The sequence below is a fragment of the Penicillium coprophilum genome (genome assembly GCF_028826855.1).
Source record: "Penicillium coprophilum strain IBT 35676 chromosome Unknown utg000002l_segment0_segment1, whole genome shotgun sequence".
In the NCBI taxonomy this organism is placed as follows: domain Eukaryota; kingdom Fungi; phylum Ascomycota; class Eurotiomycetes; order Eurotiales; family Aspergillaceae; genus Penicillium; species Penicillium coprophilum.
The window spans coordinates 4,381,673-4,408,573 of NW_026622722.1; the positions used below are offsets into that span (position 1 = coordinate 4,381,673).

At 47.7% G+C, this 26,901-nt stretch overlaps 13 protein-coding genes across 13 annotated transcripts; 7 read left to right on the top strand and 6 right to left on the bottom strand.

The window, feature by feature from the left end:
* Positions 1 to 669: 669 nt before the first annotated feature.
* N7500_003695 (HD domain-containing protein) lies at positions 670 to 1,368 on the top strand (the record flags this gene model as incomplete). Its single annotated transcript, XM_056674841.1, has 1 exon — positions 670 to 1,368. The coding sequence occupies one exon, from the start codon at positions 670 to 672 to the stop codon at positions 1,366 to 1,368; it is 699 nt and encodes a 232-aa protein (XP_056535366.1).
* A 360-nt stretch (positions 1,369 to 1,728) lies between these two features.
* Positions 1,729 to 2,864, top strand: cap2 (F-actin-capping protein subunit beta; the record flags this gene model as incomplete). The annotated part of the gene is made up of 5 exons (XM_056674842.1): positions 1,729 to 1,757; positions 1,899 to 2,278; positions 2,348 to 2,617; positions 2,689 to 2,736; positions 2,791 to 2,864. The coding sequence occupies 5 exons, from the start codon at positions 1,729 to 1,731 to the stop codon at positions 2,862 to 2,864; spliced, it is 801 nt and encodes a 266-aa protein (XP_056535367.1).
* A 286-nt stretch (positions 2,865 to 3,150) lies between these two features.
* Positions 3,151 to 3,750, bottom strand: N7500_003697 (mediator of RNA polymerase II transcription subunit 11; the record flags this gene model as incomplete). The annotated part of the gene is made up of 2 exons (XM_056674843.1): positions 3,151 to 3,615; positions 3,670 to 3,750. The coding sequence occupies 2 exons, from the start codon at positions 3,748 to 3,750 to the stop codon at positions 3,151 to 3,153; spliced, it is 546 nt and encodes a 181-aa protein (XP_056535368.1).
* A 1,363-nt stretch (positions 3,751 to 5,113) lies between these two features.
* On the top strand, positions 5,114 to 7,668 carry N7500_003698 (putative transcription initiation factor TFIID subunit; the record flags this gene model as incomplete). Its single annotated transcript, XM_056674844.1, has 5 exons — positions 5,114 to 5,350; positions 5,473 to 5,611; positions 5,667 to 5,710; positions 5,761 to 6,575; positions 6,630 to 7,668. The coding sequence occupies 5 exons, from the start codon at positions 5,114 to 5,116 to the stop codon at positions 7,666 to 7,668; spliced, it is 2,274 nt and encodes a 757-aa protein (XP_056535369.1).
* A 93-nt stretch (positions 7,669 to 7,761) lies between these two features.
* N7500_003699 (uncharacterized protein) lies at positions 7,762 to 8,155 on the bottom strand (the record flags this gene model as incomplete). The annotated part of the gene is made up of 2 exons (XM_056674845.1): positions 7,762 to 8,047; positions 8,118 to 8,155. The coding sequence occupies 2 exons, from the start codon at positions 8,153 to 8,155 to the stop codon at positions 7,762 to 7,764; spliced, it is 324 nt and encodes a 107-aa protein (XP_056535370.1).
* A 72-nt stretch (positions 8,156 to 8,227) lies between these two features.
* ppe1 (putative ribosomal protein/carboxylic ester hydrolase (Ppe1)) lies at positions 8,228 to 9,723 on the bottom strand (the record flags this gene model as incomplete). Its single annotated transcript, XM_056674846.1, has 5 exons — positions 8,228 to 8,436; positions 8,511 to 8,764; positions 8,821 to 8,911; positions 8,966 to 9,504; positions 9,599 to 9,723. 5 exons carry the CDS (start codon positions 9,721 to 9,723, stop codon positions 8,228 to 8,230), a joined length of 1,218 nt encoding a protein of 405 aa, XP_056535371.1.
* Positions 9,724 to 10,232: 509 nt separating this feature from the next.
* Positions 10,233 to 13,742, bottom strand: N7500_003701 (uncharacterized protein; the record flags this gene model as incomplete). Its single annotated transcript, XM_056674847.1, has 3 exons — positions 10,233 to 10,945; positions 11,010 to 12,727; positions 12,787 to 13,742. The coding sequence occupies 3 exons, from the start codon at positions 13,740 to 13,742 to the stop codon at positions 10,233 to 10,235; spliced, it is 3,387 nt and encodes a 1,128-aa protein (XP_056535372.1).
* Positions 13,743 to 13,974: 232 nt separating this feature from the next.
* N7500_003702 (uncharacterized protein) lies at positions 13,975 to 14,592 on the bottom strand (the record flags this gene model as incomplete). The annotated part of the gene is made up of 1 exon (XM_056674848.1): positions 13,975 to 14,592. The coding sequence occupies one exon, from the start codon at positions 14,590 to 14,592 to the stop codon at positions 13,975 to 13,977; it is 618 nt and encodes a 205-aa protein (XP_056535373.1).
* A 602-nt stretch (positions 14,593 to 15,194) lies between these two features.
* On the top strand, positions 15,195 to 17,241 carry N7500_003703 (ATPase AAA-type core; the record flags this gene model as incomplete). The annotated part of the gene is made up of 3 exons (XM_056674849.1): positions 15,195 to 16,531; positions 16,580 to 16,725; positions 16,778 to 17,241. 3 exons carry the CDS (start codon positions 15,195 to 15,197, stop codon positions 17,239 to 17,241), a joined length of 1,947 nt encoding a protein of 648 aa, XP_056535374.1.
* Positions 17,242 to 17,701: 460 nt separating this feature from the next.
* Positions 17,702 to 19,035, bottom strand: N7500_003704 (esterase/lipase family protein; the record flags this gene model as incomplete). Its single annotated transcript, XM_056674850.1, has 3 exons — positions 17,702 to 18,451; positions 18,677 to 18,905; positions 18,962 to 19,035. The coding sequence occupies 3 exons, from the start codon at positions 19,033 to 19,035 to the stop codon at positions 17,702 to 17,704; spliced, it is 1,053 nt and encodes a 350-aa protein (XP_056535375.1).
* A 1,231-nt stretch (positions 19,036 to 20,266) lies between these two features.
* On the top strand, positions 20,267 to 22,297 carry N7500_003705 (uncharacterized protein; the record flags this gene model as incomplete). Its single annotated transcript, XM_056674851.1, has 3 exons — positions 20,267 to 20,328; positions 20,380 to 21,465; positions 21,541 to 22,297. 3 exons carry the CDS (start codon positions 20,267 to 20,269, stop codon positions 22,295 to 22,297), a joined length of 1,905 nt encoding a protein of 634 aa, XP_056535376.1.
* A 392-nt stretch (positions 22,298 to 22,689) lies between these two features.
* N7500_003706 (uncharacterized protein) lies at positions 22,690 to 23,769 on the top strand (the record flags this gene model as incomplete). The annotated part of the gene is made up of 1 exon (XM_056674852.1): positions 22,690 to 23,769. The coding sequence occupies one exon, from the start codon at positions 22,690 to 22,692 to the stop codon at positions 23,767 to 23,769; it is 1,080 nt and encodes a 359-aa protein (XP_056535377.1).
* Positions 23,770 to 24,938: 1,169 nt separating this feature from the next.
* N7500_003707 (uncharacterized protein) lies at positions 24,939 to 26,726 on the top strand (the record flags this gene model as incomplete). Its single annotated transcript, XM_056674853.1, has 1 exon — positions 24,939 to 26,726. The coding sequence occupies one exon, from the start codon at positions 24,939 to 24,941 to the stop codon at positions 26,724 to 26,726; it is 1,788 nt and encodes a 595-aa protein (XP_056535378.1).
* Between the last annotated feature and the right edge of the window lie 175 nt (positions 26,727 to 26,901).

Genomic DNA, 26,901 nt, shown 5'->3' on the forward strand with positions numbered 1-26,901 from the left:
TCTTTTCTTCCATGTGATAGTGTACTGGATAAAAATTTGGAGCCTTCTTCTACTTTTAAATCCCGCAAAATCGAACTTACCTCCACAGCTCACCACTGAGTAAAAATCCCATATCCCATTAGACATCGCTGAGATTGATGATGCTGTAGGACTATAAACTCAGCCAGAGTCAACAAATAGGCCAACAAATAATTGGCCAAAGAAGCCACATTGTCAGTTGGAACTGGGGCGGGGGAAGAAGCAGAGCCTGAAAAAGGAGAGTGAGAAGGGCGAATTGAGGGTCGGAGAGGGAGAGATGGAGGGCGCACTCCACGGCAGTCATTACATATTTCTTATTTACGGGTTTATGGGTTGATGGGTCTTTGATAGCTGTTTCCACGATTTCACCAAAACCCGAGTTTCGTACAAGGTAGAATTGCAATACGCATTCCAGGCCTTGCTCATGTAGCCTTGAGTTGACACGAGAAAATGCGTCGAATGCTATTCACCGCCAAATCTTGTTTACTGCGGGGGAAAACCCGGCGTTATCTTCAAAGCATACATACTGCTGATCCCCAGGGACACAAAAACAGCAAGAACACGGTATAAAAGCCCGACAGTTTAGTCCATTTCACCAACAACAAGAAAAAGAAAAATCAATACCGCAACAACCGGACCAAAAGCCCCACAATGGATGATACCAGCGAGGAATTTCAATCCCTCTTCAACAAGATGTCTGCTTTCGTGACAAACTGCATGTCAGGCCACGACCCATCGCATAACCCAGCGCACGTTCACAGAGTGGGAGCGCTGGCCACCAAGATTTTGGAAGCAGAGCGAGCACTGCACCCGACGACACAATACAACGGGGCAGTTGTGAAGCTCGCAGCACTGCTGCATGACATTGGCGACAGAAAGTACTTGTCCAAGATGGATGCAGGCGAGGAACTCGACCCAACGACGATGGTGCAGCATGCGCTCCTAGCGCGGGGTGCGACCCCAGAACTCGCATCTCGGGTGCAGACGATCGTGTCACATGTTTCTTATACGACTGAGTGCAAGGATCCGGAGTTGATCCGGAGGATGGTCAATGAGGATGGGTTTGTCGAGCTTGGGATTGTACAGGATGCTGATCGACTTGATGCCATCGGGGCTATTGGAATTGGCAGGTGTTTTACCTTCCTTGGAGCTGTAGGAAAGAAGTATTGCGTTGATGGGAAATGGGAGATGGATAACTCCATTGAGCATTTTGGGGATAAGTTGGTTAAGCTGGAGGGTATGATGAAGACTGCTACGGGGAGGGAAATGGCTAGGGTACGGACGGAGAGGTTGAATGTCTTCGCGGGGTGGTGGCAGGAGGAGATGAGTCTTGCTTCTGATTCCCCTTAAGAGAGACGGGCCTTCATATACAGCGTTTACTTCATGTTGATCTCCTTTTACCTTTCTAGGGACGGTTGTGATAAGTGCATTCAAAACACTCCTGTAGAGATAGACAGTGGGCATATATCATATGTCAATCAAGAATCAACGATAATCCAAGAAAGAAAGTTTGAAAACAAATGTTTTCAGCTATATATTGTTATAGTCTTTTCTCGTCTTCTTATGAAAGCTGTCGGACTCGATACATCGTGATTGATATAGATAGCGTGTACTGCCACGCAAGCAGCCCGAAATATGCACGCACCTCATCCGCTCAAGATCAACACCGCCATTCGTTAAGCAACAGATATACAACCCACCTTCGCAACCATGGCTGATGCACAATTTGACAGCGCACTGTGAGTAACCTGCCTCGCAACTTATATAACACTACAGACTCCTTCACCCCCAACCATTACACCTGTCATGACACTCCAAGAACCCGACGCAACCCCGCGTCATGCACTCGGATACAAGTGAGCTGACCACCCCATCTACAGCGACCTGCTTCGGCGCCTGAACCCCCGGGACACCAAGGCCAACTTACAAGCAATCACCTCAATCGTCCCCGACCTCACCGAAGACCTCCTCTCCTCCGTTGACCAGCCCCTGGAGATTCGTCGGTGCCCGCAGACCAACCGGGATTATCTGCTCTGCGACTACAACCGCGACGGCGATAGCTACCGGTCACCATGGAGTAATGAGTTTGATCCGCCGCTCGAGGATGGTACTGTACCCAGTGAGCGAGTGCGCAAGCTCGAGGTTGCCGCCAACGAGTCGTTCGATGTTTACCGCGAGCTGTACTATGAGGGAGGCGTGGGGAGTGTCTATTTCTGGGATTTGGATGATGGATTCGCCGGCGTTATTCTACTAAAGAAGGGTGTGTTACGGACTAACGACGGAACACTTTCCATCTTTTAGACTCCGACTGACTGTTTTCTTGGATTAGGTGTCACCCCGGGTTCCCAGAGCTCCGGCGAATGGGACAGCATTCACGTTTTTGAGGCCACCGATCGCGCCCGGATGTCTCACTACAAACTCACTAGTACCGTTATCCTCCACCTGGCCAACAAAACCGAGGCTCTTGGTGATATGGACCTCAGCGGGAACATGACTCGCCAGGTGGAAGTTGATTTGCCTGTGGAGTCGGATGCTAGCCATGTCGCCAATGTTGGCAGGCTGGTAGAGGATATGGAGTTGAAGATGCGAAATCTGCTGCGTATGTTTATCTCTCTTGTCGCCATCTAATGGCTTGGGGATTTTATGCTAACCTAGGCTCTCACATCACAGAGGAGGTTTACTTCGGCAAGGCGAAGGATGTCGTTGGCGAGCTCCGAAGTAAGTGCATGCACATAATATCTAGGCTGCTGCAATATACTAACATGAACCTAGGCTTGGGCCCACTATCCGATGCGAACAGAGACCGGGAAACCCAGCGGGAAATGATCATGTCCATGCAGAAGTAGTCATTTACAGTTCCGACAAATATCCTGCTCGGCTAGGCCGATAAAATATACCTGTCGTTGCATTCTCGTTTTATATAGCTTAGTTCTGTGAACATGCTGGAAGACTGGTCCATACACATTTTGCGCCTGGTACTTTGTAGGTACGTGTTAGGTATATATGTATCATCTTCCAATGCGGCTGATTGTATTCGCAATTGCAATGCCAATGGCAGCATATAGTCCGGGGTATCATAAACGCATGGAGCAAACTCAGCCACTCTCGCCGGATAAAATAATATCCTATAGTTCAATCCACCTGCATGTCCTCAGGTTCATTTGCTGGCCTAGAACCCTTGCTGGTCTCGGAAAGCTTCTGCGTCTGTTCAACGAATTTCCGGGCAGCCGCCCACAATTCAGCTTCCTTGTCTTTCCCAACTGTATCCTTCCGGGTGTTGAGCCGACTGATATCCAGTGAATTTGGAGCTCGCGACTTAGCTCCTGCGACTCCTTCGTTCCTGACTCCAGTTTTTGTGTCCCCTGCGCGCGAGCCTTTCTCGGGTCCGACGAGAGAGGATTCCTCTAGAGAATATATTTGGCGGCGCAGAGTAACATCAGCTGAGGATAAAAGCGCGAAGTATTTCGCACTTGCTTCTTTGAAACGTGTTTTGTGCGAGTCAAGTGACCCATCTGGTGGAACTGAAGAGGAGTCCGGTTTGGCGTTGGTCAAAGCTTGAATCGCGAGACCTGCAGATTGAAGAAGCTTGGTGACATTCTAACGGAAAACAATTAGCCAATATTTCCCCCATGAATTGATTCACCGTAGTACTTTGTCCAGGTCATTCAGCTGTCGAATGCGATCAGCTGAAGTAAAGGTAGGTGGCTCCTGTGAGAGCACGTTTTCACCCATGTTGATCAGTTAGAGGCTGTATGAGCAAGCGAGATGGATGCGTTCGTAAGGATTGATCTCACCAGATCTTTTAGTGAAGAACAAAAGACAGAGATCATAATGGAGATTAGGAAGCTTGCTGCTTAACGTCACGTGCCGGAAATTGGGGAGGATCTTAATAAGCGGTGAGGTAGCGGGCCCGCAGCTCGTCGGGATATCAAATTCGAGATATCAAATCCATTATCCTATCGCTGAGCGGTCAAAGTCCCATAGAACTTTGGGCAATATATACATTAGACGAACCACTGGTAGCTGACCGCACAAGCCCATCGTATAATCCGCCGGCAATTATACATTGCAACTTTGCTTCGTTGCCCTTCGTTGCCCTCCGTCCTTCGCCGCAATTTGAGGATTTGGCTAGAATTTGTCGTCGGTATCATCGATTATGTCGGCACCAGGCGGGGCACCAAGCCCTGGACCGCGCAGTGGCAGCATGGGACCAGGTGTAAACGGGAATGGGATGATGCCTTCCCAGCAACCGTTACCTGGAACCCCCGTCCATTCTACACCAACTCCAGGACCCAGTGCACCACCAAGTGGTGCTATGTCACAGCAGAACTTGAACCAAATAGTAGGTACCCTTGTGATTATCTTTTGTGTTATTCGCGAACTCTTGTTTCCCTCATCCTCTTTGTGTCTGCGTGTGATGGTTGCTCCCTGCGTGTTGTGTCCACCCTGTATGTTCCGGGTCGGCCGAGTTTCATAGGCCTGATATGTGGCAATCTTTCGACTGGATGCTCCCCGGAAATTATGATAGAGATTCATCACAGAGGTGTCTTGAGACGTTTCGCTTCAACGCCAACGGTATTGATGATATTGAAACTGGCACAAGCCCTTGAGCTCCTTGTTCATTACCCATTGCAGCCCTTGTGCGGTGATCCAAGTTCGGGATAGGATCTCAAAGTCACCGCACCACGCTGTGGGTGAGTTGGTTGATGCAACAAGCCATGGATTTCCCCGTTCATTGGTCCTTGCAGCGTGTGGATGGCGACGGAAGTCTTATCTGCAATGTCGACAATGTGCTCCATCTCACAGACCTAAAAGAAGATTGTTCGCCAGCTGTTCATTGCCCATTGCAATTTACGACTGCTATCGAGGTTGATCAATGGGTTCCTAAGGCACCAGAACCCGGATCAATATCACTCTCATTCACCATTTCTGTCACCCAACTCTCACCCAAGAACAATTCTTCACATTTCCAACTTGTCATTCATCTGGTTTATCCATCTTTATCACTTCATCATTCCATACTTTTGTTTCATCGTCGCATCAATTGGGATAAAACGGACTACCATCGCGAAACATCACCAGAACTGCTGTGAAAATGCCAACTCGGGATGAGGATTGGCAGCCTGCTCGCCAGCGGCAGCATCGCCGGCGCCCCCGCCAGTCCTCGCCCATCCAGAAGAACCGGAAGAAACATAAGCCTGTGGCGGCTGATGTGACTCCGGCGCAATCTGCGTCCCATCAACCCATCGCGAAGCCTCCTGTCATTAAGCCCTCCACCGTGAAGCCTTTGAAACCCCTCACAGTTGAGGAAACACGCGCACGTGAACAGGCTGTCTGTTTACCCACTCAGGCTCCTCTCACCACGCTCTGCTTGCGTTGCCATCTTCCTGCCATCTTCTTGCTTTGCTCAAATACGTTTAATTAAACTTTCCACTAACTTCTCATGTCTTCTAGGTCATTGATTATCTGGCCAAGAAGGGTTATAGTCGTACAGAGGCAATGTTGCGCATGGAGTCTGCCAACCAGGAGATTGATGGCCGTCCGCTCCCCCAGCTGGGGGAGGATTCCCGTCCCAAGACTCGACAAGGCTTTGGTGAGCTAAATATTCAATCAGTGTGACTCAACATATCAACTAAAGTGTGATCTAGATTTACTGAAGAATTGGGTCGAGGAAAATCTTGATCTGTATAAGGTATGCCAAATAAGGAGTGACTTGAGAACTCCATGCTAATTGTCTGGCAGCCTGAACTCCGGCGTGTCCTATGGCCACTGTTTGTCTATTCCTTTTTCAACATGGTCACTTCCTTTTATCCTCAGGATGCGAAGTCATTCTTTGACACCAACAAGAACATGTTCCTTCCTGAGCATACCGATGACATCCGCCATTTCGAGCCTATCAGCTTGCCGGAGCACTTGCAGGATAATTCCGTTGCCAAGCTCTACCGAAATAACAAATACCGCATTGTGTTAAGTAATCCCGCTTACACTAATCTTCTCCAATTCCTGGAGAGCAAGGATAAAGAGGGAGGTTCTGTCATGAACGCAATCCTCAGCAGCTTTTGCTCGGTGAAGACTTTGGACCGAGCAGCAGATGATCGATTTAGTTTCGCTGCCATGTTGAACCAGATGAGTGCGGATCAGACCTTCCCGGCTGAGGATGAAGGCATTCCGGGACACCACCCCGGCTCAGCTTACACCGGTGACAACCCAGCCATGGCCGGCACACTTCCCCGTCTGAAACTTGGAAAACTTCCTATGGAGCAAGTTCTAGAAGAGGATGTGCGGGCTGAACTGGCTGAGGAAGATGCGAAACAACCTCCTGCCGCTGGCCGTAACACGCTCATTCAAGAGTTCGACCAAATGATTAAAAATGAAGAGGATGATGAAGCACCTACTCGCGCAGATATTCCATTCCCTCAGTCCACTGCTCGTGACGTTCAAATTGAGGTGAAGAAGGTTATGGAACATCGCGATCGGTTCGAGATCAAGGCTCGCACAGGTGGTGTCGGTCCTGGGCTTAGTGTGTGCATGTTCACATTCCATAACACTTATGACGGGTATGTTTATTTGGACAGCCTTTTTGATGCACAGATGTGCTAACAAGTACACAGCATCACTTGCATGGACTTTTCAGACGACAGCCAGGTTGTGGCTGTGGGATTCCAGCAGTCATACATTCGAATCTGGAGCCTTGATGGCACAAACATTCAAGCTGCTGACCCTGACCTTGATAACTCACCACCTGCCAGCTCGCGCCGCCTCATCGGCCATGCGGGTCCTGTGACTGCTGTCGCATTCCAGCCCTGCGCCTCTGCTCGCGAGGGCCTTTCGGGGGATGACAAGGTTGCCACCAATGCACGCTGGTTGCTTTCATCATCCATGGATAAGACAATTCGCCTTTGGTCCCTTGATAGCTGGCAATGTATGGTCGTCTATAAAGGCCACGATCGCCCTGTCTGGGATCTAAGCTGGGGACCCTTTAGCCACTACTTTGTCTCCGGTGGATCCGACCGGACTGCCCGTCTGTGGGTGAGCGACCAAATCCGCCAGCAGCGTATCTTCGTTGGACATGACCATGATGTCGATGTCGTCTGCTTTCATCCCAACTCAGCATATGTTTTCACCGCCAGCTCCGATCACACTGTCCGCATGTGGGCTGTTTCGACTGGTAATGCTGTCCGCATGTTCACTGGCCACACTGGCAGCATCACCGCGATGGAGTGCAGCCGCGATGGAAAGCTTCTAGCATCCGCGGATGACCAAGGCTGCATCATCTTGTGGGATCTGGCTCCCGGCAGACTGCTGAAGCGCATGCGTGGGCATGGCAAGGGTGGAATCTGGTCTGTCAGCTGGAGCGTGGAGTCCACAGTGCTGGTCTCTGGTGGAGCGGATGGTACCGTACGAGTTTGGGATGTTGCTGGTTCTCAGGAAACCACTCAGGGTGGCCGTGTCATCGGTGAGACAGGCACTGGAACCAGACTGGATGCAGGCGCAAACCCCTCGACGGGCCAGACCAAGAAAAAGAAGGGCAAGGACGTCGTTGTCACGGCCGATCAAATCAGCGCTTTCCCAACCAAGAAGTCTCCTGTTTACAAGGTCAAATTCACCAACATGAATTTGGTGGTTGCTGGTGGTGCCTATCTGCCTTGAATGGCATCTAGCTTCGTTCTTGCTCGCGTCATGTGCTCTTTCTTTTTCTCTTTCGGAATACCCTTACTCCTTGTATTATCACATCCCTTTTCACTATCCGCGCATGATGGTTCCGTGTGATGGAATCCCGGTGGCGTTCGGAATCTTGAAAACCTGATTCACGGTGTTTATCAATGGAGAGGCACGAGCCTTTTGCCGTGCCTGGCAGCTTTTTGCTTTTCCTGTCTTTTTCTTCACTATCATGTTTGTCGCAGTGGGGTGGTATGGACCTTCGGACTGAAGGCTGAACTGCTGGCGGCCCTTTGTGGCTGGGTTGGCCTGGGCCCGAGAAAGAATGTTCTCACCCCGTTCGAGAATGAAACCGTTTTTTCGTAATATTCTATTTCCTTACATGCTAGTGCTTCAATCCCAATAATTTGAGATGTAACGGCATTAGAGAAAGAGCTTACGAGTCGTAGATCACGCTTTTTGCTTGACAAGCACACATGTTTGTTTACACGTGTGAATGGTTGTTTATTAGACATATGTCATTTCAAGGACCGAGACAAATCATAAGATGCTATCTCAGGTGCCCTGTGGAACCACCAGGAGCACCTGTTCCCTTCTTCATTGCCGCTGACGCCTGCATATCCGCCACCTTAGGCGGAAGCACTAATGCGCTTCGGTCATTTCGTCGGTAAAAGTCCACCAAAATCTGCGCAGTCTTCGCAGGCTGGTCCTCATGGACGAAGTGACCTGCTTCAGGGAAGACCTGCAGTTGATATTTGCCTGATGCTGAAGTGAGCATGATGCCGAATGACCTCATTATAGATGGTTGACAAAGATTATTTTGATAGACATACCTTGCATCTGCCCGATCATCAGCTCTTTATCTAATCTGTCGGTCCCAGCAAGTAGTAGTAGCTTGCCACCTCGTGCGTCGAGAAACTTTCTACTCAAGCCCACAAACCAGTTCTCCCAGAAAGGCTTCGTTGCAGACAGGTTGGTGCGCCACACCCAAGGACGGGAGGGGTCGCTAGGCTCGCTTTCTTCATATAATAACGACGGAACCGAGGCGCGAGCAGAAGTTGTGTTCCGGATTGTGCGGGAGCGAGTACTTGTAGTATCTGTTAGTTATAATGGAAAGAGAGGGCAGTCGAGATGGACACATACTGCCATTCGATTCCAGATAATAGTGATGGGAATCGAGTCGGACGAGTTGAAAGATATTTTTCCATGCTTTGCAGAGCATCCATCGCAGACCCTGTCAAAACGAGATATTAGTATTTGATAGACATAAACAAGAAGGCGACCATACCTTCGACTACATCAAACACAGCATACGCCAACAGCTTCTGACCCAGTTCCCCTTTCTTTGCGACATCTGTAATCACTGCACCACCCAGGCTGTGTCCAACAAGGATAATATCAGGCAACTTCTCCCAGCTCATCCTAGTTTGTGTCTGGTAGATCACATGGACTAGGTCCCGGCTCAGAGTCTCCAGACTAAGGTCGAGCTCAACCTGTCCCGAAGAATCGACCTGAGATGCCTCTCCTGTAGAAGGAGCTTCATCGTCCGTTTTACTGTCCAATTTGGTTACGACCGTGCGGCCATGACTCCGAGCGTCTAAGGACAAAATACCCGCCTTTGGGAGGATCTTCCGGATCTCTTCTGCGCAGGTCGCAAAGGAAAGTCCGGATGAGCCGGCCCCATGATGCATGACAAACAGCGGGCCTGATTCAGTAGGCGGTGTTAGATAGACATGATGTACAATATGGAGATTATCCACTTCCTCGGGAAGAAAGAGCTCCTGGCCAAAGAAGTCTGTCCATGACAGAGAAGTTTGAGATGATTGTCTGTAGCCACGTATTAGTGTAGTCCCGGAATTCGGCTGTTTGTAGCAAATTGGTCCCAAGACTGAGCTCCTAGAAATTGGAGAAGTAAACGAACCGTCGGCCCGTTCGGGCGAATAGCTGTCGCGTGGGTGACGGGACCATCGTCCCAGTCGACGACACCGAGGAAGCCGAAGAGCTATCTTCTCCTGCATCCTCTGAATAGCTCATTAACTCAGGCATTGGTGCTTCGGGTGGAAATTTGGCCAGTTTTGACTTGGCAAATGATTTCTGGAGCTCGCTCATCTCAAGTGGATACTACGGCTGTGTCGATCAGAATGAGGGGTGTTTGAATGCGGGCTATCATAAGTTGATTTTTTTCCTTTCCCACGCACTGCCAAAAAATCCTCCGAGCGAGATGGGTTTTTAGTACTCCGTAGAGATAATCGAGTCCATTCGCATCCGGTGCTGTGTCGTCAGCCACTGCTGACTAAGATCATTGGCTAGCGCCTCACTGAGATGCCATGCCAAAGCTGTAGAAGTTGGTTAAGGTCATTTCATGAAGGTTAGCAAAAGTCATGCTACAAAGTCCTTGAATAGTCTGTTGCTGGTACATTGGAGTAGTCTTCTTATTCTTTTGTTTTGAAATTGCTGACGAAGGAGATTTCGCTATGAGCGATTATCTTCGCTCGCTACGAGCACAATATACGTAGTCGAATAGGTAGATAGTTTGAACGAAGAAAAAGGGACCACTAAGCACAAGATAAGTATGCCTTTCGCGTCCAGTCAAGTCCACTCCTGATCGGGACATCAAATTTCCTCTCATCGTCAACAAATCCACCACGCAGCATTCGAATATAGTCAACCCCCAGCTTTAAGTCCGTGGACCTTTCATCGCGTTCGGGGTCCCATACCCTCCATCCATTTTCATTCGGGATTTTCCAACGCATCACTACAGGCAAAGCCGGAGATGCAGCAGGTGTATGAGTTTGCCCCTCTGGCGTATTCAAGTTCGACCGATGTGGTGACTTTCGTGCCAACGAGAGGAATAATTCATGCTCTTTTGAAGATCTGTGCCGGTACAACAGAGCCGGATTTGAGGATAGCACCGAGGAGGGGAAATATATTGGATCTTGTAGTGTTTTCACTACTTGGGAATTCGGCGCATGCAAGTCGAACTTGACTAGTTTCGGCTCACATGTTAATGGTGGCAGAGCAATGACCACCTCATTCTCGTTCCAGTGGACGAGAACCGGAAGATGAGGTGGGAGACTCTGGATTCGTTCTCCAAATCTATATGTGAGTTCGGGTTTGGGGGTCGGGCTTTCTTCAAACTTGGAAATCTCATGGTCCGGTGCAAACGAATATGTAGACAGACACAAATGACACTCCGAGTAGTCATCGCCATCGGTGAACGAGGCGCTTAGGCAGTGAAGAAACTTTCCGCACGAAGAAAAGTGAAGGTCTGTGAATTGAAATGTTAGTCAGCCTCAAAATCAACATTCGCTCCTGAAGGAAACGAAGCCAACCTTGATAAGAAAGGAGCTCTTCATCTGTAGAGGTATTTGGATAGTCTATAGGATTCCATTCTTCTCTGTCAAATCTGGCAATTATGGCCTGTCCCTTAATGGAATCTATAACGACCAGCGGCAGAGATGGATGTGCCGCAAATGAAATTCCAGCAGTATTGTGGTCCAATGAAGGAATCCAGAGGGGTGGATAGGACTGATGATATAAGATCAGCCATTTTCCTGCTTGCTTTTCGAGTGACTCGGTCTCTCTGTGTCGTCCCTCATCATAGCCAGAGTGGTAGGCGGAGTCTGAGTCGGAGTCGGAGCTTGAGCCTGATCCAGATTCTGATTCTGAGTCTGAGTCTGAGGAGTCAGAGTCTGATTCAGAACTTGGTTGATCGCATTGCCATATTGATCCTTGTTTCAAAGTTTCTTTTGAGATGTGAAAGAGGGTCACTATTCCCCATCCTGTAGCTTTGCTGTCTTTCTCGATCACTTGCCAATTCTCGTTTGGGCGAGTTTCCGCCAAGGGGCTTGGTGCTGAGAATGTTTTGCAGACAGCGTTTTGAGTAGATCTGAGCTGCCTAGACACTGTATCAAATTCCAGAATATTGACCATCGCAGACGACCCTTGGACTTGAAATGCAGTTCGTTCCCAATTCAAGTTCGTGGTTCGGGTGCTGAGATGGAAAGTGCCGTCAGTTGCCTTGCTCTTCGAAAATATTGAGACAGGATGATAATGAAAGAGGTCTGAAGGATCATTGCGGTTATGATAAATCAAGTCGGCGAGCAATTTCCCCTTTGAAAGATATATGGAAGTCAGCCGAAGGTCTGAGATATCACTTAAATTGAGCTTTTCGTCGGATTTCCAGACTTTGATTCTTTCTGATTGAGGAAATTCACCTCCAAGCTTGGATTGCATAGTGCCCAGCGGAACACATTGATCTAGTACATCCGGCCGGGAGGCAAGAACCTCATGCCAATCGTTTATGAAAGCACAGAAGTCAAGATCCAATGCGGGTCCATGAGGTGGATATTTCTCCAGCCATGTAGGCAATGGAACACCGAAAGAATCCTCGTCGCACCAGCCCGTTTGTCGCAAGCTCATCTGGTACGTGCCGGCTTCTCTTCGAGCGTAGTGGCCGAAAAGATAAGGAACGATGCGACTCTGTACAGCAACGCAGGTCCAAAGATTTGTACTTTCTAGAAAGCGCCTTATCTCTTCAAAATCCTCTTCGCAGTGGTTGTCGGCGTCTATAAAGTGGATGAACCAGAAGGCTGCAGCGTATTTCAAAAACGAGTGTTCTCTGTTATTCTCGTCCGCCAGCACTGCTTTGGCAGTAGCGAAAGACTCATACCGCTTGTAGGTCAAGAATGTCAAGCAGTCGCGTCCACCTTGTCGAAAAGCTTCGTTCGAGTTGACAAAGAATTTCTGGATTCGGGCGAGATTGTCCTGTTCCATCTGCCGAATGGATGGGTTGATGAGAAGATCTTGGGCGTCTTGTGTGAGAAAGTCTTGGATGGTTTTATGACCGAGTCTGATCTTCTGATTGTTCTTGCTGTCATTAGAAGAGGTATCTAAGAGTAACCAGGATCCACAGAGCGAATGAATCTGTTGTTCTCGAGGCTCATTTCCTTTCAGATGATCTTTCGCGCCGGTCCGGATAGCAAGTGCGTTGCAGAGTTCGTTCCATGTAATAGGCTGCACTGCAGTGATCAGTATCCTAAAAACTCTCCTAAAACTATCATTAACATTCTGTAGCAGTATTGGCTTCTTGGCTTAGATGGAACTCACTTCACGAGTTCTTGTTCTCGTTCGTGCCTTTCGCAGAGCTTGAGTAGCGTACGAATATAGTATCCAGTCAGACTTTTGGGAAACTCTTGCAATGCCTTTCTGATATCGTTGTCACAGGTGATTCCTTCCCCCTGTAGTGTGTCAACTAAGAATTTCGAATAAAGGAAGCTTCCTTCAATATGTTTCTCAACGAAATAATCGATATGATTTGCGGCACCCTCGATTGACTGTAGCCCGTCTGACAAGAACAGCTTGATATCGGCAGATAGGGTGGATGGATTTGGAGTGAATGTCACAGCATTCAGCTGCTTCATCATGTTTCGAATATTCTCATCATTTCGGCTGGTGAAAAACCATTTGGTGATGCCATAAGCTGGAGCAGATACAATTTTTGTGAACATATCCCGCATTATTTGGTCATCAACACATTCATCCAGGCCGTCCACAATCACGTAGACAAGGCTGCAGCCCTTTAAGATGCAGTTCACTGTTTCCACTGCGACAGACGGGATATGTATGTATCTTGCATGTTGTGCCATCTCACTCTGGTAAAGTGCAACCACTGAATCCGGAATTCCAGTCTTCATAATGTTAAGCAGCTGAAGAGCAAGGGCACGAGGACCGGTAATAGCCTTCCTCAAAGTGAAGTCGCTGAAAGAATAGAAGTAGTATGCCGTCGGAAGGTTCTTCTTCGTCAAATGGTTGATGACGGCCGATGAAAGAACCGTCTTCCCCGAACCCAGTGGTGCATTGTACCAGAACACACTGGTGCTCAAATCATCACGCCAGCGTTGGAATTCCGGTTCATCAAATAACCACTCGCATGTTTCTGCATGCCTTCGTTCAAAATACATTTGCAAGTAACCGCGGAGGTCGAGGTCATCACCGGCTTCGATCCAGTCGAAAATCCCATCTTTTATCTTCTCTGTTATGATTTGGTGAGCGAGTGACTTCATTTTGTGTTTCGCTGAAGCAAAAGCACTTGGGGCATACTTTCTTGTTCTATAATGCCACGTTTCCTATCATCGTGAACAAGAATTGCTTCTTCGGCCGCAGTGATTGCCAGGACTCGAGCACAATCTTTGCTGAGACGCTCGACAGTCGCATTTATCTCATCGGTCATGGAATTCACAATATTCTTGATTGCACTCACAAAAACTATACTAAATCAGTGACATGTGTAATTTATTACTGCGGCAGTGACGTACCATGCTCAGAAAGGAGTTTTGAAGCCGTTGCCCAGAAGTTAACGATGTTCTTGTATGAGGCAACAAGACACTCCCGTACCTCATCAGAGGATTTATAGGCAACGGCAAACTTGCCGTAACATTGAAGATACATTCCAATTTTGCCCATAGTGTCGGAGACGAGTTCAAACATTGAATTGGTGTTGTAGGCGAGCTGGAGTAGAATCAGGATCGATGTACCGTCCCATTCCAATCTTAGAGTACTCACCTTGAGCACGAAACGGGCGCCCGATAGAGCCACACCAACTGCAAAAGGACTTGCCTGTACCAGGGCGGAGCAAGCGTCCATCAAAGTGACAATGCCATTGATAAAAGGTCCAAGGGCCCCAAGTCCCTTCAACGACTTCGACGAGCTTTTCTGCTTTTCAAGCTCTTTAATATACCCCCTGAGCTCTTCTGTACATGATTCAACACCCCGTGGATCTGTATTGAGGGCCAAAACCGAGCGTGATGTCAAGACTTCTTTATAGAATGGGCTTTTGCGGTCGCGAGCCTTCATATCATCGAGGAATTCGTCTATAGCCTGAGCCAAAGGGCTCGCTGCTTTGACAGCCGCCATAGAGACTCACCTGCGAATTGAAGAGTCACAATGTCTGAGTAAAGTTGAGATCGGTGACTTTTTTACGCGCCTATCGGTTCCCACAATTAAACAAGTACGCCATTCAAATCGCCTGTTTTAGTCAAGGCTTCGGGGCACGCTTTTGTTCCCACTGAGGAATGATATTCCACCGGGGTTTAAATTGACTGTGACGCGTCTAGCTTTGGGATTTCACCTGAATGGAGTAAGAAGCAGACTTCGGCGGGACGCCGGACATATGGCTTTTCTCGATTGGCCTGCTCGTAGAAACCGTCAGCACTAACGCGCGCTAGAAGCTCAGGGGAGTATAAATCGCGCATCATGACAGGTTCGATACGGGGATATTCCATGTGGCTGCAGTCACACCACAGGCCCGTGCCGTGTTGGCTCGCTGGTGTCTCCATGAGCTGCTATTTAGTCTGTCTCCAGCCTCAAGTTACCCGATGTGAGAAGCTTACGTATTGCGCTTGGATTAGATTCCCTAATAAGATGATTTAGCTGACATGAGCGGCATAAATAGCCGTCCGCATCTCCTTCGCGCATAGCTCACAGTAAAACAAACAAACCCGATTCAGTCCAGTAACATGGATCCCACCGAAGACCTGACTGGAGAAAAGTGCGAGTTCAAAGTCTATCGCCACACCCCGAAGAAAGACGGAACTGTATCCATTGAGACAATCTCGAATCCCTTTTCTCGGCTTGCTCTCGGAGACAAGGACAGTCCTTATGCATTAGTCGTGAATCGCTTCCTAGGCGAAAAGAACCAACTCAAAGAAACTACCCTGCAAATCAATTCTAAGCGACTGACGAATGTCTTCCGAGAAGTAATCGGCTTCTACCCAACCGTTCCGGCAGATTTCACCTCTCCCTTTGAACTCCAGGCACCATTTCAGATCCTTCTGCATTATTGGGAAGAATTGGATGAACGCCGACAAACGACCAAGGATGCTGACGAGCGCATGCATCTCAATCTGCTGTTCGACTTCATGAATCATGAAATTGGACCCGAGCGAGAGCGCCTTGTGGGTATGGTACGGAACAAGCAAATTACATTCTGGAACGCTTGGTGCATCTTCCGTCCGGGAGACTTAGTTTACACCAAGTTCATGGGCCATCCTTGGTTGCTGCGATGTCAAAAGACTGCCTATGAGGAAAGTACCTCAGACGGGCCTTATCTGGAGGTCCACTGTCTCTATACAGATCACGATGGGACTATCACCGGCGAAGATTCCAAAATTTTTCGGATATACCAAAAACGAAGCTTTGCCGCCGAAAATCCGGCTGTCATTACCGAGCTCCCGTGTTTTCCTCGTAGATTTGTCGATGAACAGGGGGATCTCGAAGAGCGACTGATAGCTCGCGGTCAAAGGTTTCTCGCACTACAGGGGGTAGCTACTATGTCTTACGATGGACATGCCCAGTATCTTAAGGAACCTGACTACAGTTATTATCATCCCAGAATGGCTGACTTTGAAGGAGTTTGGATACCTTATACCGAGCTTGGAAGGGTCATACTGGACCGCAAGACCTTTCAGGAGGACCAGTATTCAAATGCAGGCAGTGTTCAGGCCAAGACCCCCGAGCCACTATGCTGTCCACCATATGAGTATGGATTTTCTCTAAGTCGCAAAGAATGGTGCCGGTTTTTCATTGACTCCATTGAAGATGTTAAATGGAAAGAAAATGCCTGGGATTCCCTGATCATTGGTGATCACGAAAAACTCGTGCTTCAGTCTTTAGTCACGTCTCACTCATACCCGGAAGACGCACGCGACCAAAGCCTCCAGAAAGGAAAGGGCCTGGTTGTTTTACTGCATGGATCACCGGGGTCTGGTAAAACATTGACCGCTGAGACCGCCGCCGAGGGATCAAAAAGGGCGATTATGATGACCTCTCTAGGAGAGCTTAATCAATCGGAAAAGTACAGTTGCCCAGTCATGTGAAATTGGAGATAGCTGACGTGAAAAAGTCCTGCGGCGTTTGAATTCCGTCTCAAACTTCTTCTGCAATATGCAACAACCTGGAAGGCGATTGTCCTAATGGACGAAGCAGATGTTTTCCTTGAGGCTCGAGAGGACCACGGCGACACTTCATATCGAAACGCTCTCGTAGCTGGTAGGAAGCCCACTGCAATTGCTGAAAGCAAAGCTAATACGCAAGGATTTAGTTTTTTTGAAGGAATTAGAGTACTTTAGCGGCATTGTTTTTCTGACCACTAATCGTATTAAGTCTTTTGACAAAGCGATGAAGTCTCGCATCCATCTTGCACTTGAATATACTTCGCCAGGCCTTAAGACTAGAGAACTACTCTGGTTGCAAACTTTGAAATCTATACCAAGCGAAGAAAACTCTGTGGATCTTGATGAGGCCATGGGGGCTTTCCTGCTGGTCAAGATGAATGGCAGAGAGATTGCAAATGCAGTCCATACCGCCCGGACAATCGCACGCTTTCAGAAGAAGCCGGTTCAGGTCGAGCATATTGAGATGGTCCTGGGTGTCTGGAAACGATTTGATGAGAGCTTGGAAAAGATCAGGGAGAAATCGCAACATCCCATGGACAACAGAGCGCACATGATAATGCGACGAACGAATTCGATTCTTGAAGACGACAAAGGCAATTTTCATTCGTGAGATGTGATATCTGACTAGGTTTCATGATGCAAATAGCATTGTTTGAGTTTTTATACGAAACAAAATTGCCTCGTGAGACTGGCTATCAGTATCTTGCCCCCTTCCGCTACCCTCCATCCTCCACCATCAGCAAACAATCAAAATAGAAAAAAAGATAAAATTCATACAACAGCATGTCTGAGGTGAAGGTCATCTAGCGCCCACGGTTCCGGCGTGGGCGGCTCGCCGCGACATTGAGGGCACCCAGGGCAGATATTCAGCCACCTGAATATCCCTCATCCAAATATTCTGCCCGTAGAGCAAAAGGCACATTTTCCCATCATGACAAAAAAGAGCTATGAGGAGCCTTCTTTCCTTCTCCGTTTCTACCTCTCCAGCCTCAAATCCTCACTTCAACCAAAACTCGCTTTATCACGAGCAAAGTGCGTGCTAAGCATGACCTGACATTAGAAAAGAGCGACTACTTTGACCCCTCGGCGTCTCTTTTCATTTTCAGCCGATTTGTTGTATAAGACAACGAAGATCCGTCCGAAAGAGAAGAAAAATTCGAGACAGGAGATATGGGAGAGACTGGTGACTCCCCAACAAGCTCCATGGCTTCGTATCTTCTTTTCTCGCTCAAAGACTTTGCACTCTCCATGAGCCTTTCCTTGATCCTTGTTGGTGCGGCCATGCAGTAACGCTTGAGAGCGACAATAACAACCTTGAAGCCCGGAGAGTCGACATTCTCAAATTTGCAAATGCCCCGGTGATCTGCGGCAATACCACATCTGTCCGTTCCATCTAATATTGGTGCGGCGCTCTCGCGATCCACGATATAGTCCATCGTATATTTCAAATCGGTGCGAAACTGCTCCCACAAAAACATTATATGATACCGTGACATCAATGGGGAAAAGTCCTCGGCGATGTTTTGAATTGTTTCGGAATCATCCTCGATTCCAGTGACTAGATTTGTTTCGAAGCGAGCGACCCGTTTAGGGACAATGAAGGACGCTAGCTTGTGGATGGTGTCAAGCTGGCGTGCTTTGCTGGAACCACTATGGGGAGTGCCAAAAAACAAAATGCCGTATGTGCAAGTATAAATCCTGTGAAGTCGAGCGCTCTTTGCTGACGTGCGACCTTGGGATAAAGTGAGGGCTCTTTTGACTATGATACCTCCTAGAGAATGACATACGAAAATGATGGGTCTCTCGGTGGCATCCTCGAACTAGTCACGGTTAGCTAGAAAATCCGTTGTCTCTTAGATTCACAGCACATGAAGTCAAAACCAAGGTGGACCATTGACAAGAACACATTGTTTTAGAAATGTCCCATTATTTGTAAATTGTGACTTGAGGGCACACTCTCTCCCAGTCCAAGGCAGCCATGGGAGCACGGTTTGGAAAATCAAAACCAGCAACGAATATTTTTCACAGTGTACACCGCTACTGACCTCTCTGTCATTTTGGAGCTCCTCGATAAGCGTCCCAGCATGCTGTAGGATCCGGTCTGAGCTTGTTGCCTTACCGCCCAAAGAATTTGTGTTGGCGTTATACCCCCACGACAGGACCCGGGCATTCTTGATGTAGTTGGGAAGAAGGTCGCTAAGCCAGCACACTTTTGAAGCTTCATGGGTCCATGTTCGCCGGGCGTCACCTTGCAGACCATGAACAGCGACGATACTATTCGAACCAAATGGTCAGCTAGTATTACGATTTGTCTCAAGGCGAGCACATACTCAATATCTATAGGCTGTTCGCTAGGTCTGAATAGTTCAATAATGCCATTATGAAAGGAACCCGTTCGAGGCATGTTCAAAGGTATGGAAAGTCAATGCTTCATATGATGATACGATATGACAATAAGCCTTGGCAGAAAGAATGGTTGGGGCTTGGTTATAAGATCTCCCCTCGAGGCAATCTCCTCTGTACTTTTCTCGATCCAGGGGACTTTACGGACTAGAACAAGTAAAGATCGCCACGAAAGCTAGATCAGTCAACGCATTTGTTTCAATTCTTTTCATAGATCTGTTATCTATCTATAGATAGTTCCGTCCTGCATCTAATCAAACCACAGCGCCTATTTTGGTATACAATTATTGAAACATACGTAGTCTCACCAAGCTGCATGGCGTGCTTGAAAAATCACGGAAGCTCAGTCGTGTTCGAGGCACCGAGTTTAGGCACCCTACATACTGATAGGGTCTGCAAGGGATTTCCGTGATGAGGGTGAAGGCTTGATCCATTTTATATATCGTATGTATTTAAATTGACGAGCCATCTGTTTAGCTTCGATCCTCAATCATAGTTTAAGATCTATCTGGTCTGACTTTTCGAACCGAGTTTGTTTCAACGACTCTTCTCAATTTCATAAGCAAAGTCCAACAAACCTTGTACAAGGCATGAGCTTGAATGCTTTGATACACAAGGCACGATATGATGTCCCCGAAGGATGTTGGACCGAATAAGTGGTGCCATCTCCAATGCGTCCCCGTCGAAATGTCGGTAACTTTTATGAAACAAAGATCGCGTGATAAATTGTGAAACTATTTCGAATGACTGGGTTAAGGGGCTGAATCAAGTGCACGCGGTTTACTCCGTACTCTGTAGAGTATTTTTAGGCATCTCCGGGGCAATACAAGGGTATTATGCGCTTTCAGCGTGATGCATTGGCGCCGTGTGATGTGGCCTGCATTAACCGGCATGCGAGCACATCTGCGTATTAGGAAGCAGATTGGCTAGTCCAGTCCAGCCTATAAATCGGCTTCAGTCCGTCAAAGTAGCCATCCTTGGCTTGATTTGGTAGTTTGTGTACTAACTAGGTGATAAAATGTGTATTAGTAAGTAGCAATAGCTGCAGGTGGGCAATTTGAAACAGCGTCAATCTAGGCGCTTCATTCAACCCGGTTTCTTGTTGGCGAAGACACCCCCTCTTCTCGATCGGCGATAAATTTTTCAGATATACATGTTTTCCTAAATAGTTGTCATAATCTTTAAGTTTCAGTAGGTTTGTGAGATCCTACCATCAATTTCCAACGGTCTCAATGGCCATAGAAACAATTTTCCCAGTATCCACTGACGGGAAGTGGGACGATCTATGTGTCGAGTAAGCTTTCAAACGCAGGCTAACCGCGAATGGACCTTGCTAAATGAGCAGTATTGTTGCAGTTCATGGGCTAGATGAAGATGGAAGGACGGCTTGGATCCATCCCAGCAATGGGTGTTTTTGGTTGCGCGACCTGCTCCCTAACGAAGGGTTCAAAGCTCGTATCTTCACTATAAATTACAAAGCCGATGCTACCTCGTTCTTCAGTAGCAGTTCGGCCGATCGGATATCGCACCATGCTCAAACTTTGGTGGAAGAGCTTAATGCCGAGAGAGAGCATGATGATTCCATACAGCGACCGATAATTTTTCTGTGCCATGGTCTTGGTGGCTTGATTGTCAAGAAAGCCCTTATTTACGCCTCTACTTGCACTTCTGCGAAGATGACGCACCTGTATTCTGTGTTTACTTCTACTTTCGGCTTGATATTCTTTGGCACTCCTCATGAAGGGATAGAGAAGGCCAGATGGTCCCTCCTAGCAAAAGGGTTGAAGGGTGTTCTCAAGGATCGAAGCCATCTCATCGCATCTATGGAGAAGAGATCGGAGACTCTCCAGACCATCTCCGAGCAATTCTCTCCTCTTCTGAAGAACTTCTATGTTCACAACTTTTGGGAAACACTTGAGACATCGAGGTCCATTGGCTCAGGACACATTGTCAGTTACTCTTCAGCGGCCCCGCCATGGGATGATACCGGGCGCTCCGGACTTCCTGCAACCCATTCACAGATGTGCAAATTTGGTGACCGCGAGCAACCTGGCTACAAGTTGACATGTGGGATCATCCACAGGTTTATCAAACTAGCTGGCCCATTGATAGCTTCGCGACACCGGGAATCCCATTCCTTTCTTGCTGCGCGAAGGGGACATGAAGCCACGGAGATTCTGGCGTTCGACATACATCACGACAACAAACCTGTCAAGTTCACACTTCAGCCCGCCTCAGACTCTCAGAATCAACATTTTATCGTCCCACTCGCCGTAAGCGACAATTACACAGGAAGAGAGGGGCTTGCCCAATCACTCCAAGAAAAGCTACTGGCGCCAACTATACGTCAAAAGCGCTTTGTGTTGTACGGTATGGGGGGATCTGGAAAGACTCAGTTCTGCTTGAAATTCGCTTCAGATAATCGAGACAAGTAAGATCGACTACCTCCTCCCAAGTAGATCACTTGGAATAAATATCTTAAAAATGCTAATATATTCATCCTTAGTTTCTGGGGGGTATTTTGGATTGATGCAAGTAGCCCAAAAGCTGCTGAGCAGGCTTTTTCGGGTCTTGCCCGTATTGGCAAAGTGGAGGAAAAGTTGGAGTCCGGCCTTTACTGGTTGTCAACGCAGGATAGGCCTTGGCTACTGGTCATTGACAATGCAGATGATGCAGAGTTTGACTACTCCAGATACTTTCCTTTGGGTGCTAAGGGGCATATTTTAGTAACTTCTCGAAACCCTGACTGCAGAGTTCATGCAACAGTTGGGTTTGAGGAGTTTACAAACCTTGAGGAGGAAGATTCGATAACTCTACTTCTCAGGTCCGCCATCGTCAGTGACCTTCATGATGTGAACACAAGAGCCACCGCTCGTCCCATTGTGCAAGCCTTGGGTTGTCTACCACTCGCTTTGATACAGGCTGGTGCATCCATTCGCCAGAACATATGTTCCTTGGAGGACTACCTAGATGTTTTCAATTCCTATAAGAAGAAGCTCTTCCTCAATGGGATCCAGCAAGGTCAAGGCTCATATGCACATACGGTTTTCACAACATTCGAAGTCTCCTACAACAAGATACGAAGCCTCACAACAGATGAGGCGAAGGATGCCATCGAGATGCTTCACGTCATGGCATTCCTCCACTTTGATCAAATACCAGGCACGCTTTTCGAGAAGGCCTGGGAAAATCTTTTAGCCATGGAGAGCTCGATACTGTCAGCGGCCTCGCTGACAGGATCTCAAAAATTCCGGGAGATTTAGTTACGCTTTCAAGTGGATATGGAGGTTGGTTTACGATGTTTGCCGAGGGACGGCTGCCTCGTATTTTCTCCCAGACTGCAAATTCCTGGGACAAACTCCGCTTTCGCAAGGCAATTCACCTACTTTGGTCGTATTCCTTGATTCTACAGAATGTCAACCTCGGAAGCTATTCAATGCATCCAATGGTTCAATTCTGGGCGCGAGAACGACTGCAAGGAAAAGCCCAAAAGATTTGGGGCAGTATCGCATCTCGGATATTGGCTGAGTCTATCACCACAATATCAGAAGACTCAGAACTTGTATACCGACGGTGTCTAGTGCCACATATAGATTCTTGTTTGAGGGTTGACTATTCCGATTCCCGCAAAGGTCTAGAATTCAATAATTCGAATATGGGTCAATTCAAGCGATTTTCCACTGTCTACGCGGAAGGAGGTCGATGGGTCGATGCCGCCGCCATACAAGAAAAAATTCTCCGCGCCCAGGGCGATTTACTTGGAAAAGACAGCTTTGAGGCTTTAGATGCCATGGCGGTGCTTTCCCGGAGCTACTGGAATTCAAGTCAAGCAGCAAAAGCTTTAAGGCTTCAATCTTCAATTTGGGATCTCAGCAAGGGGAAATTGGGCCCCTTTGACCCAAGGACCCTTCAAGCTATGGACAGTTTGAGTCGTACACTTTGGCTGTGCGGTTCTATCTCGAAAGCCGACAAACTGGCGCAACAAGCATATGAGGGGTTGGCCCAGATAATGGGGCCGGATCATCCCTACACGCTCAGTGCTATGCATAGCTTTGGTCGGACACGTTTGCATTTGGTGGACCTGAAGAAAGCACAGGAACTACTTTTGCGGGCATGGGAAGGGAGAGCGAAACTGTTTGGCTCCACTCATCTGGACACCCTCGAGACAATGCAAGACCTTGGGATGACTTGCTTGGCACTCAAAGAGATTGAGGAGGCCGAAAAGCTAGTATCATTTGTTCTTGATTGTAGGAAACGACTCCTCGGTAATGAACATGCTCATACGCTATGGTCAATCAACGATCTAGCCAAGGTATATTGCGCCCAAGGCTACGCGGAGGATGCAATAGTGCTATTGATTCCGACGCGAGAAATCGCCACGCGAACCTTGGGGGTAACTCACATTGGTACAACAATGACAATTTTCAACTTGTCACGAGCCTATCTACTTTCAAACCAGTTTCAAAAAGCGGAAATGATTCTGACTGACCTCATTGAAACGGAGTCCAGAGCTTTAGGTCCAAAGCATCCAGACGTCTTCTCGGCAAAGATTGAACTCGCAGAGGTTTTGATGAAAATGGGAAAGGTACACAAATCAGAAGAGCAGTCTCAAGAGGCCATTGAAGGGTTTTCTGTACTATTTGGGACTGAAAGTCCTCGCACAATTCAGGCAAAGGCACGACAGGCTGCAATATGCAAATTGGGCGAGAAATCTCATTCTTCTATAATTTCCTGATTCAAAACAGCCGAATTCTAGCTCGGAGCAATTTGAATATGTTGCCGTAACCCTTTTCTTTCCATGATCGAGGTATGATCAAGGCTGTCAGCGTTTTCCTCTACGCACCTGTAATCAAAGACCGCTAAGGTAGTCGCCCGCATCTCCTCATCTGCTTCTTATTCAACATTATCTGCTTTATCTACCTCTCTGCCTACCTTAGTGTATCTGACCTGTCCGGTGAAGAGGACCCCTCACCTATTGCGTGGATCGCTATTGTAGCCATCTGTTTCTTTGCAGTCGGCTTCAGATCTATAAAGGCGCCTATTTTCTCTTAAGGGCCTCGGAGATGTGCCCTACCCCGATTCGGGGAACAATTATAGTCATTGCTTATGTCTATCAAAAGTCGCTGAGCTTCGGCATCACTAAGGATTTCCAAATACGACTAATAGCATCCATGCCTTTGGTCCTTTCGCACTCTTTGCGGCATTTTCGTTTGTTAGCACTATATGTAAAAGTCTCAGCACAGCGGATACTGAAATATTGTCTTCGAAGCCCTGGTATTAGATATGGATACCTAAGGTGTCGTGATACTGCAAGGAGAACTCTGCGGCTAAGAATCATGATCTTAAAAAGGCAGCGTCTAGCTAGCATGAAGAATGTATCTCTCCAGTAAAACATAAGTATGCCAAACCGAACAACGAGGAATCTTGACCACTTTCATCGTAAGTACTTACCGCGCCATAAAACATTGGGTATATTCACTATATAAATTTCCCTAGCTTTGGCAATTTAATTCGTACTTTTTCTGGGCTACTAGGAAAGGTTATGTTAAGCTTCTCGATTTTACGGGTGTCAGCATATCCTTATTTTAATACCTAGGTAGGTACTATAGACTTTGATTAGTAGTATTATCGAAGTATTGTGTACTTTCAATAAACTAATCGCATCGCCCTTTCTAAAATGCTTTTAGGCACGGATCTGAAAACAATCAGTTTTATGTGACAAATAAGACGAACAATTCAACACCGGTAATCTGAGGGAGTTGAATCTCGTAAATCGCTTCAAAAATCAAATTTATTGTTTTCGCCTTTAAATCCCTGCGGGGCACAGCACCTTCCGCTTTCCTGCCTTTCTCCTTTCTTTCATCCTTCTATTACCAGCCTCACGCACCTGCGCTATCTATCATCATGGCTACCCAGGTTGCAGGGGAAAGCTCTGTCATTTCCCCCAAGAGCCTATCAGTCCGCACGAGCAGACAATCCGCTGAATACGACCTCGATCAGTGCATCGCGGCAATAAAAGGGGAAAAGGTCCCATCCGATGTGACCTCTCTTTGGCATCGTAGAGCAGTGATTCGCGGGATTCGTGATTCACTCCAATTTGCGGCAAGCCCAGAAATCATTGAGCTATGCTCCGGCAACGATAGCCAGGCTCATCAATTTTCTCGCGCCCGCAATGCTCGCCTGATAATGAGTAACATTATCCCCAACATGCAAAATCCTGCCACTGAGCCATACTGCATTTGGTACCCAGAGCCTGCATCGGAAGAAACCTACCGCGAGCTTGTCCGTCGATATTCATCGATGCGCTATCAAGTCGGCCGCGCATGTGCTGTTGCTTGCTATACGGATCTTTACAAGGAATTGGATCTTCTGCCAGACGTGTCTATTGCCGAAGAAGCCCGCAATGTTTCCGAAGACGCCGATATCTATAAAATTATCATGTCGGCCCCTCAAAGATGGGCTGTTATGGATGATTTCACTCGATCGGTTAATCTTGAAAGCCCACAAGCACCCGCTTTTCTTAATGGCAATATGAAGCCCCGAAGGGCTTTAAGCCAGCGTGTTCTTCCTCCCCAAAATTTGCCCGAAACAACTGCAGATGATATTGACATTGAGGAAGATGGGTTTATTGGGCTAAAAGAAATAGTCAGTAAAGTAGATCGCGATACGATACTTGACCTAGGTGCGAAACTCGGTCCAGGAGACTCTGAGTATTTATGGATGCCTCTTCCGCCTAATCTTCCACTTCTTGACAAACGCCTTCCCACACAAATGGCTGCATGGGAGGGAAATGTGGATAGATACGCTCGATTGATGCACCCACGGAGACTCAGAACGGAGACTGAATACAATTGTATTCTTCGCGGTATTTATCACCATACAAGTTTTGCCCGATGGTGGGCCTGTCAGCTGGAAACCAACCCTGGGCGAATCATACTCCCAGGTAAGTTACTCAGCGAGGGTAATGAGCGCGAGTGTCGCGAGATTCGCACTGCGATAAATGCTCGCAAAATCATGAATAATGATATCTCTGACCTTGACGACGACTCTGACTGCCTCCCTTGGCTAATCTGGTGGCCGGTGAGGCCTAATGAGAATACGTTGCGGGAGCTGGCTAGCAAGTGTCCGTCCATGAGACACCAAATTGCAATTACCGCCATACTTTGTGACTACAAATCGCTTTTCAGGTCGTTGAAGCCCCCTCCACGGGAGTCCTTCTTCGAGGCTGCCAAACAGAGCAGAAACCCGTTCTACCTCAAATACCTCGAGGAATTTGTCAAGGAGCATTCTATTGGAAGCAAAGAAATTTCAGAGTTTGGCCCTTACGATACCACCGTGAAAGCAAGTTTACAGCCTGATTTGGAGCCCAGAGATGCTTTTGCTTATTCTTCTGTCCAATTTTCTGATATGGCGATTCCTTGGGGACAGCATCCCAGAGATGAATGGGGTTCTCCCGGTATCTATGGCGGTCAGCCGGTTGATCCAGGAGCTGTGGAGAGATACATGTGGCTCTCATTTGAAACTGCCCAGAAGATCAAAGACGAATGCAGTGGAATATACAACGATAGCGCAGATACTGGCTACTTGTATATTGAAGGTGATGATCCGGATAACGAACTTTGGGTGAAGCTCTCACGTCCTCTAAAGAATATGACGTCCTTCGAAATGAAAGATTGGGAGAACGAAAGCTAGTTATATTGAACGAGTTGATTCTCCCAAACGTCTGTCTACTAAATATTGCTGGCCTATCACAACTCTTTGATACACTTCTTCATGGCAAAATATTACTTGGAAAAGTCTTTGACCACATCGACACCTGGCCGCTCCATCTTTCTTGTATAATAAGTCTCCTTCAAATGAGGCTGTT